Raw genomic sequence first — 10,951 nt, 5'->3', positions numbered from 1 at the left:
TTCCTCTGGTCATCATCAGCCATAACGGGTACTACCGGGGCTTGAACGGCTGCAGCCGGCTGGGCTGGTAGTGCCCACGGTATCTGAAGTCCCTGCACTACCTGCTCTAGAGTAAGGGCAACTGGGGTATTAGTACCTCCCCCGGCCTGAGAAGTGGCAGGTGCGGCTTGAGCCAAAACCACATGAGCAAGGCCAGTGCAAACCGTCAATATCTGGGCCAAAGCCTCCTGTAGGCTTGGAATCACAATGGGCACAGCGAGTGCCTAAGCTGGTCCCACTGGATCAACTGTATCGGGTACCTGCTCCTAGTTGGAGCGATTGGAAGGTCTGCAGGTGCTGCCCTAGCTATTATACGAGCTGCACCCCTGCCCCTACTGCGGACTCTACCGCGACCTCAGCCTCTGTCAGAGAATAGAATAATAGAAGTTTAGTTACCGGTATCAACAAATCTGTGCGACAAGAATAAAAGTATGTGAAATTTCCTAAGGGTTTGGTAGCCTCTCGAAGATAAGTACAGACATCTCTGTACCTATCCGCAAGACTATACTAAACGTGCTTATGACTCGTGAGACCTATGTAACCTAGGCTTTAATACCACTTTTCACGACCCAAAACCAACCATCATGATCGCGCGGCATGCCAACTACTCAACCAGTTCAACCAAGTAAAAGCTTTGAAAACTAAACGGAAGCAGTTAATATAAAAACTTTTAAAAACCGAATTAAAACTATAACGCAATACAAATCTCTCCCAAAACCGGGGTGTCACGGAGTACATGAGCATCAATACCAGGATACAGCCTACTACAATGTCTGAGGAATAAAACTTGAAATGCAAATAAAAATAATGAAGGAGAGTCAAGGCATGCAAAGGCCATGCAGCTACCTCGATAGTCTCCGAGATCTCAACTCCTCACTCAGCAGCTGCCGTGATCGTAAGCACCTAGACCTGCACACGGGGTACATGGTGTAGCGTGAGTACAACCAACTCAATAACTAACAAATCAAAACTTCGGACTAAAAGTAGTGACGAACTCAACCGGCACAGTTCAATATAGAAAATAGCAGTGCAGAAACGTAGACATGCTTTCAAGTTTGAGATATCTCAAAACAGTGAAATGGATCAAATCTGAATGATATGAAGAATATAACTCCTCTACTTCTACATGCCAATGCACATGTTGTATGTGACAGACCATGCCGACAGCCTCATGTACTTACACTCTCAAATGCTCAATCCCTCAGTACTATATATGACCCATACGGCCCAGGGAAGATCCATCCCGGAATATATACATCACTGACCATCAGTCACCCAGTACTGAGTAGGGCCAATCCAGTCCATGGAGAAGATCTATCTCCAGGTATATAATGCTTCGGACAAGATCCATGTCCAAGGAAGATCCATCCCTTAATATAATCAACCGCGCTCACTAGGGTGTGTGCAGACTCCGGAGAGGCTCCTTCAGCCCAAGCGCTATCATAAATCAGTATAACTGCTGCGGCGTGCAGCTCGATCCCATAAATGTAACTCATAATCAGGCCCTCAGCCTAACTCAGTCATCAATCTCTCCTGTCTCTCTCTCACGGGCTCACAATGTCACAATACTAGCCCGGAAATAATGATATGATGTATCAACAAATAACAACAGAGACTGAGATATGATATGAAATGAATGAATATGACTGAGTACGAAACATCAATGAAACCAGTAAGACAACAAGAAGAAACGACCACCATGGGCCCCAACAGTACCGGCATAAAGCTTAAACATGATATCTAGCATGAGTGACAACTCAATTACTTTATCACATGATGAAAAATACGAATATCAACAAGGTAGAACCACTATACAGTGCCATGGAATCGACCAGGTCACAATTGTCACGGTGCATGCATGCACGCCCGTCACTCGGCATGTGCGTCACCTTAATACCAATAACATAACACATAAGTTTGTATTTTTGAACCCTTAGAACCAAGTTTAGAAGTGTTACTTACCTCAATCCGAGAAAATCCCTACTCCAATACACCTTTGTCTCGCAAGTCGGACTCCAAATGACTCGGATCTAGCCACAAGCAGTACAATACAATCAATACGGGCTAAAGGAATCAATTCTACAAGAAATTACAAAGTTATAACTAAACAATGACACCAAATTGTGACCTCATATGTTTCACACAAGTCACAAATGACACCACAAAACTACTCCAACTTCCTAAATCGGAATCCGACCCCGATATCAAAAAGTCTACTCCCGGCCAAACTTTCCAAAATTTCAACTTTCGCCATTTCAAGCCTAATTCTACTACGGACCTCCAAATCACAATCCGGATGAGTCCCTAAGTCCAAAATCACCTAACAGAGCTAACGGAACCATCAAAAATTAAATCAGAAGTCGTTTATACATAAGTCAATATCCGATCAACTTTTTCAACTTAAGCTTTCCATTATGAGACTAAGTATCTAACTCATTCTGAAATCTCTCTGAACCCGAACCAACTAATCTGATAAGTCATATAACAGCTATAAAGCACAACTGGAGCAGTAAATAGGGGGACGGGGCTACAACTCTTGAAACGACTGACCGGGTCATTACAAATGGACAGATGCTTGTGAAAAGAGCTTCCAAGTGTTGAAATCAAGATTAACTACGACACCGGTGTTGACCATAGCAGAGGGTACATATGAATTTGTGGTATATTATGATTCTTCATGGATCGGTCTTGGGTGTGTATTAATACAACATGGCAAGATGATAGCTTATGCTTCTAGGAAACTCAAGAATCATGAAAAGAACTATCCAACACATGACTTAGAGCTTGCGGCGGTGGTATTTGCATTGAAGATTTGGCATCATTATCTGTATGGGGTCCATGTAGATATATTCACGGACCACAAGAGCTTATTATACATTTTCAAACAGACAGAATTGAATCTGAGGCAGAGGAGATGGCTTGAGTTACTCAAGGATTATGACATCGATATTCGGTATCATCCGGGGAAGGCTAATATTGTGGTGAATGCTCTTAGCTAGAAATCTATGGGTAGTTGGCTCACTTGGAGGCATATCAAAGGCCATTGTCCAAGGAGGCTCATCGGTTTGCTAGTTTGGGAGTTCGTCTTGTACACTCTAGTGAAGGAGGGGTGATTGTGCAAAATAGGGCCGAATCGTCGCTTGTGGTGGAAGTCAAGGAGAAGCAATTAAACGATCAATTGTTGTACAATTGAAGGAGGGGATTCATAAACACAAGACCATGGCCTTTTCTCTTAGAGTGGATGATGGTACCCTAAGGTGCCAAGGACGTCTATGTGTTCCAAATATGGATGGTCTCCGTGAAAGAATCATGACCGAGGCTCACACTTCTAAGTATTTCGTGCACCCGGGCTCTACAAAGATGTATCGTGATATTAGGGAAGTCTAATGGTGGAATGATATGAAGAGGAATGTAGCAAACTTTATGGCAAGATGTCCAAATTATCAGCATGTGAAGGCCGAATACCAAAGGCCTGGTGGGTTAGCACAAAACATAGAGATTCCGATGTGGAAGTAGGAGATGATTAATATGGGATTTATGGTAGGGCTACCTTGCACTCCTCGCAAAATCGACTCGATTTGGGTGATTGTGGATCGACTCACGAAATCAACACACTTCTTACCTGTTCAGGCTACTTACACAGCAGAACAGTATGCTCAGTTGTACATTAAGAAAATAGTCAGGTTACATGGCACTCTAGTTTTTATTATCTCAGATCGAGTAGCACAATTTACGGCTAATTTTTGGAAGAAATTTCATGAAGGGTTGGGTACCTAGGTAAATCTTAGTACAGCCTTTTACCCCGCAGACTGACGGGGAGGCAGAGCGGACTATTCAGACTCTTGAGGATATATTGTGAACTTGTGCTCTTGACTTCAAGGGTAGCTGGGATGATCATTTGCCACTCATAGAGTTTGCCTACAATAACAGTTATCATGCCATTATTAGGAAGGCACCATTCGAGGATTTATATGGTAGGAGATGTAGATCTCCCATTGGGTGGTTCGAGATTGGGGAAGCAGAGTTAATAGGGCCAAACCTCATGCATCAGGCTATGGAAAAGGTTAAGATCATTAAGGAGTGGTTGAAAACTGCTCAGAGTCATCAGAAGTCCTATTCAGATGTTCGTCGTATGGATTAGGAGTTCAAAGAAGATGATTGGGTATTCTTGAAGGTTTCCCCTATGAAGGGTATAATGCAGTTTGGTAGGAGAGGGAAATTGAGTCTGAGGTATGTCGGAAAGTACAGAATCTTTCAGAGGATTGGTGAGGTGGCTTACAGGCTAGAACTACCTCCAGAAATATCTTTAGTGCACCCGGTGTACCACGTGTCCATGTTGAAAAATGTGGTTGGAGATCCGTCGCTTATTATTACAGTTGAGACCATAGAGGTTAATGAAGAATTGACATATGAAGAAAATCCAGTTGCTATCCTTGATAGGCAAGTCCGAAAGTTGAGGAACAAAGAGATTGCCTCCATGAAAGCACTAGGGCAGAACCAGCAAGTTGAAGAGGCCACCTGGGAGGCCGAGGAAGAAATAAATAAGAAGTACCCTCATTTGTTTGAATAACCATGTATTTATAAAGTTGTGTTCTATGAAAATGCTAAGTGTTACCTTCTATGAACTATGTATCATTTGTAAAGTTGATGTTAAAGGTATTCCTTTTTGGTAGTATACTGCTCACGAGGCCACGGTTGGCATTGTTTTAATGTTATGTTGCATCATTGGTTCCTGTATATGTTGTTAGGACTGGTTTTAGGATTCTCTGGCATGTGGATAGGCCCAATTACAAGGGAGACTCTGGCGAAATATTTGGAAATTTAGGGAGTTAGTAAAAAATTGGAACTGCTAGTTTGTGTTGAAGCAACTGAGTCACACTGGGAGCTAATGGTGAATTTTGACCCTCATTCGAGGACAAATGTTCCTAAGTAGGGAAGGATGTAGGGCCCCTTAAATATTTCATCTAAAATTCAGGGTTTTGTAATGCCTGGGAAGACTTATATAGGGCATTTCTACGGCCGCAGAACTGGTCTGCGGACCGCATATCGGCTGCAGAAAATTGGGGAAAAATTTCAGACCATTATGCGGTCGCATAATCGTTTTGCGGGCCACATAACCCATCGCAAACCCAGGCATGATAATTTCCGGCAGGAAGTTCTACGGCATATTATGCGATCGCAGAACAGGTCTGCGGACTGCAAATTAGTCGCAGAGTGGGGCAGACTTTCCCAGTTCATGACGGCCATTGTGTGGCCCATTTTGCGGACCGTAGAAGCATTATGCGACCGCAGATTTGTGTCGGGGCTTTATTTTTCTAATTTTATAACATGACCCCCATTTCGTTTATCTAGCCTAAGGGTTTACTTGTCATTTTAGAGAGAGAAGAGAACTATTCTAGAGAGAGGAAAGGGATTGTTAAGGATTTCACTACTCCACCTTAATCGAACCTTGGAATTTTATCGAAAGGAACTTGCTAGGGTTTCAAAGAGGTAAGAATTATTTTCCCAAATTCTTCAATTTCGGGTTTGGGGTTGATTTTGGGCGTTAAGGGTAGATTTATTACATGCAAGAGCTAATAGGGTTTGTAGGGAAGCTGTTGAACAATTTTGGGTGGTTTTGTTGTTGAATTGTTTGAGGGAAAGGTTGGGTCATAGTTGTAACAGCCCTTGTCATACAAATTTCTCTAATCGTGCTTGTAATTCTCCCCTCCTCTATAGATTGGCATCGTTAGGAGTGTTGGGACATTATTCTTGCATTACAAAAAGCTCTTTCGAGGTATGTTTGCTAAACTCATCTCTTAGAATTGAACCCCACAATACCCTTGTGAGTTTCGTGCTGCTTATTATAAATTGAATTATTCCAAATAAGCCTTGTGTCAAAACAAATATGCATTCAATATTTATTCCAAAGATTCTTATTTTGTTGAGTTACCGTTTGAGAATGTGGTTTAGGCCTGGGCTATGTGTTATTGTGTTATGATTTAAAAATATGTTTCTAAGGAAAGTATCATGTAAAATTGTGTAAAAGAAATCACATGTGCCTAAGACCCTAAATTGCTCAAGTATGTGTTAAAGCCTTAATTTGAAAGGACTTGTTGTTGATTATCCATGATGATGTTTGAAAGTGAAATAGTTAGCATGAATTATGAAGTACGGCCAACGTGCGAAGAATGATATTGCGTTATGGCCAATGGTGGCAACAAAATGAATGTCATGTAAAATAATGTGAAATGGTTGGTAAATATTTTTTATAATTAATGCCTTGGGAGTATCGTTTACCCATCGATAAAGGATAGGTCAAAATAACCTAGCCTCGAAACTGCACGTGCCGGTGTAGGAGTGATTGAGGGGTAAATCCCCGTGATAATGTGATAAGATTGTTTCCCCTTATATGGGATGAGAATGATGTGTTGAGCTGTTTCCCCTTAAATGGGATGCGATTACTGCTAGCGAGATGTGATGTGATGTCGACCCACACTACATTGTGGTGAGACGGCTTAGCCGGTTGGGCTGAGATCGGATGTCATGCCGCGCACATGGTGTTATTTTTAGTATATGACTCGGGGTGAGATGTCTTAGCCGGTCGGGTTGAGATCGGACTCCGTGTATTGGTGTATCAGTGCTAAAGATCTCCAACCTTAAAATACTGAAATATACTTGTCCCTAACTTGACACATTGTTACTATTTGATCCTCTTATTGATGTCCTATTTCCTTCTCTGTATACGGTTATTCGTTCTATTGAGAGGGTGCTTAGTTTTACATACTAGTACTATTCCATATGTACTAACGTCCCTTTTGCCGGGGGCGCTGCATCTTTAATGGATGCAGGTGGTTCCATAGAAGGTGGTATTGATCAGTGATAGCAGCACACCCTCTCGTCAGCTGATTTGGTGAACCCCACTTCATTTCGGGGTCCTGTATTTCCTATCCTTTGTACATAGCATTTTGAGGTATAGCCGGGGCCTTGTTGCCGGCAGTGTCATAGCACTCTTTTGTTCCTGTTAGAGGCTCCGTAGACATAGTGTGGGTTGTATCTGTTTTTGGGAAGGCTAAACTAAAAATGATGTAATCGTATCAACTGTTCTACTTTAACTATGATTGTACAATGTACTGTTTTGAAGACTTGTTAATAACATAACTAATGGAAATGAACTGGTGTTATTCTCATGACTTCTTACTGACTAATTATTGAAATGTATTATTCTCTTTATTTAGGGGTGAGTTGGGTAGACGGCACTGTGCAGGTTTGCTCGACGGGGGTAACTTTGTTGAGCGCCGTTTGCGCTCCCCGAGGTCGGGGCGTGACATGATGCAACAATTAAATCATCCAAAATGCTTCAATATATAAAACTAGAGTTATAATCTACAAACAAATATCAATGCACCAAATTCATCAAAACCTAAAGGGAAGTACTCCATAGATATGGAGTACTTAATCATAGATATGTTTAAAGTAAAGAAAAACATAAAACAACCCAAACTCGGGTCTTGAGTGAGGATTGAATGATGAACTCCTTGTACTTTTTCTTCTCCAACTCCTCCTTAGCCTCCTTAGGTCGGATATGACTCAAATGTCCCAAAAACAGTATTTTTCCATGTATTTATACTAAATAGGGTCGGGCCCAAACGAAATGACCTTTTCCTAGCCGGAATAGGACACTTTATAAAATTTGCACAGGTAGCAAGAATTTTGTATGTAACTCTAGTTTGCACAGGTAGCCAGAATAGGACACTTCATAGTATGTAAAATGAGGGGAATTAGTGGGGAAATCCAGAGAGCTAGTTCTTACAGGTAGCAGGAATTTTGTACAAGCGAGGCGCGCCACGCGCCGCATTAGTGATGTTTTCTCGGAGTACGGAATTTTCCTCGCTTTTTGATATCCAGGTGTGGGTTTTAACCCCCGAACGTGATCCCGGCTTAATCCCTTCGGCCTTTACTCAGACATCAAAGTTACAAATAGCTTGAATTCATTCCATACATCTACATAGCTCGGAATCACTCCTACGAGGCATAGACACACGATAAGTGCGAAACACTATCAATTAAAGATCAAACACAATAAAAGTGTAGTAAATTAGAGTGCAATAAGCGAATAAAACATGAGATTACATCCTACCATCAACACCCCACACTTAAACCATTGCTCATCCTCAAGCAATCAAACTACACTTCACATAGACACGACCTTTTTAAACAACTCTTATAACTCATCACACCAAGAATATTCAAATTAGATTAAGTACAATCCCGTAACATCCTAGCCTCAAAATTTGACTCACAAGCACCATGCATTATTTATAACCCGCTCACTTATTCTAACACAAAGGTCAACGACATTACCTTTCTTCCATGAATTAAGTGCCGCCACACATCAATAGAGAGTAGTTCCACACGTAATAGAATTTAAGAATAATTAGGAACTCAAGATAGAAAGAATTCACTCACCCTCAGAAACAACATTCATATTCCACAAAAGATGCCTCAAAAGATGCACTCTCAGAAACTACTCTACTAATTGAGTTCATTCAGTCAAGAATCAAGTATGACTTTATTTGGTTGTAATGTAGGCTGCGGGAATGGTAGGATACATTTGGACAAAAGAGTGACTACACATCCCTAAGCACTTTAAGACATATACATTAACAATTCAAAACCCCAAACTTATGTCAAACCAAAACTCCACCATCGCAGCAATATACATTAACTCCCTACTTCTTTAAGCACAATTACATCAAGAGTCACCACTATCAAAGAATATTTTTCACGACAATATACTATTTTTTCTTTTCTCTTTCAATTCAAGTTGCTTTTACTCTTTTTTTTAAACAGTGCACCTTTCTCCTTATTTCATTAGTTCCACTCAAAAGCCAACCCAATCACCCCACACTTCAACTTTTGCAAAGTTTATAACAAATTCAAGTGCTCACGAGAGGTAACAGGTTCAAATAGATGGTTAATTCAAACAAATGGGTAAGACTTGTAATGTGGTTGCGAAAGAAACATGATTACAGGCTCAAAATGGGTTAACTAAGATGCATATCAATTAGGTGGGTAATAGCATATAACTGGCTCCACAAAGAAATGCTTAAATCACTTCCAAGATTGAACAAAACTACCATTTCGCTTTGCAAACACACGGGGCAAGTTCTAGAGCACAGAATAACACAAAACCTCACACACACACATGGCACATAACTCACTCAGGATCGGACTCTTCAAGACACTCTAGTCAAAGCAGTTAAGCAAAGTTAAGATCATACAATTTAAGGTACTTATACAAGAGTCAAAAATAGAGCCTAAGCATTACACTAAAGCACTCACTATTCTCAAGGCATAATAAATTTAAGAGATATTGCCTTCCATTCAATTCATAGCACAAGGTTTCCTACTCCTAAAGAAAAAATAAAAACTAACTACACCCGGTTCAAATAAAACCTTTGGAAAAGAACCGCGACACAAAGAACAACCAAGGGGGAATACAAACTTATCTAGCCGAACTAAGACATCTTCCACTATCCCCTCAGGTATCAGAGTCGTTTGGTCTGCCAGCTGCAATGATATTGGCACTGACCTTATCTCTCTAATCACCTTCTCCAGTTTCCTGTAAAAAGATAGAGACATTAAGTTAATTGAGGCACCAGAATCACATAAAGATTTATCAAAATTAATAGAGCCTAAAGAGTAAGGTATAGTGAAACTCTGTGGATCTCCACACTTTTGTGGGAGTTTGTTTTGCAATATCGCACTGCAATGCTCTGTGAGCTTGAACACTAAGGTCTCTTCTATCTTCCTCTTATTTGTCAGGATCTCTTTCAAGAATTTGGCATAACATGGTATTTGGGAGAGCACTTATGTGAATGGAAAATTTACATTAACCTATTTCAACACATCCAGAAATCTCTCAAACTGCTTGTCCAGCTTTTCTCTACTTTGCTTTTGAGGGAAAGTTAGAGCATGCATATGCTCCCTCTCATTAGATTCGTCCCTTTCTCAAAGTTTCGTCCTCCTTCTTTTTGTCAGCTCCCTTCTTGCCTTTCTTCTTCTTATCAATATCATTCTTTAGCTGCTCCAAATTTTCCTTTTCAAGTTCCCCCTTTTTTTTTGGATTAGAGTGGTATCTGTCAACACTTGCCCACTTCTCAGAGTTACAACATTCACTATTTCTTTAAGATTTATCTCAGTATCAGCTGGCAGAGTACCTGGGACTCTCTCAAACAATAAAGTGGCTAGTTACCCAACCTGTCTTTCCAAGTTTCTAAAACCAGTGCCTATTTCTTTGATAGCCGCTCTATGTTCCCGTATAATTGCACTATGAGTTTCAAGCCCCTCATCAGTTTTCAGAATAAAGTCCATCATTTGATCTTCTAGACCAGGCTGATTGGACTATTGAGGCTGAAACTGCTGCCTCTGCTGATTTTGAAAAATTGTAGCTCCTTGTCCCTGTGGTCTAAGAGTTATTTTGTTGCCACGCATCTACAGTACCTCCAGATCAACTACATGAAATATCGGGGTGCCTCTGACCCATTGCATTATAGTTGTAGTTTCCCACAACATTTGCTTCCTCAGTTGAGGCTTGACACTCATAAGTAGGTGTCTTCCACATATATCAGAAGTTGTGCGAGACTCACTTTGTATCGACGCTAAGGCTATCTTCCTCATCTCTTTGGCCATAGCGTCAAGCTGTACCTGCACAAATGTGTTAGCATCAACGTGGTGAACACCAGTTGATCTTTTTCTTCCAGCACTCTCAAAGGGCCACTGATTTGCATCTTCAGATAACTTGTCAAGAATTGTGACAATCTCCTCTGAAGTCTCCTTCATCAACAGGCCTCCAGCTACATTGCTCAATAATCCACGTGAAGCCGGTGTCAATCCATCCCAAAAGTCCTGGAGTTGCATCCAGAGTTCA

The 10,951-nt window shown here is 41.1% G+C and overlaps 1 protein-coding gene across 1 annotated transcript; it reads left to right on the top strand.

Annotated features, from left to right (window-relative positions):
• The first annotated feature begins 1,342 nt into the window (after nucleotides 1-1,342).
• LOC138902646 (uncharacterized) lies at nucleotides 1,343-4,609 on the top strand. The gene is made up of 3 exons (XM_070190531.1): nucleotides 1,343-1,363; nucleotides 3,920-4,102; nucleotides 4,181-4,609. The coding sequence occupies exons 1-3, from the start codon at nucleotides 1,343-1,345 to the stop codon at nucleotides 4,607-4,609; spliced, it is 633 nt and encodes a 210-aa protein (XP_070046632.1).
• Nucleotides 4,610-10,951: the final 6,342 nt, after the last annotated feature.

The sequence above is a fragment of the Nicotiana tomentosiformis genome, chromosome 12 (assembly GCF_000390325.3).
Source record: "Nicotiana tomentosiformis chromosome 12, ASM39032v3, whole genome shotgun sequence".
In the NCBI taxonomy this organism is placed as follows: domain Eukaryota; kingdom Viridiplantae; phylum Streptophyta; class Magnoliopsida; order Solanales; family Solanaceae; genus Nicotiana; species Nicotiana tomentosiformis.
Note: the sequence above shows the minus strand (reverse complement) of the source record. Positions and strands in the feature narration are given on the sequence as shown.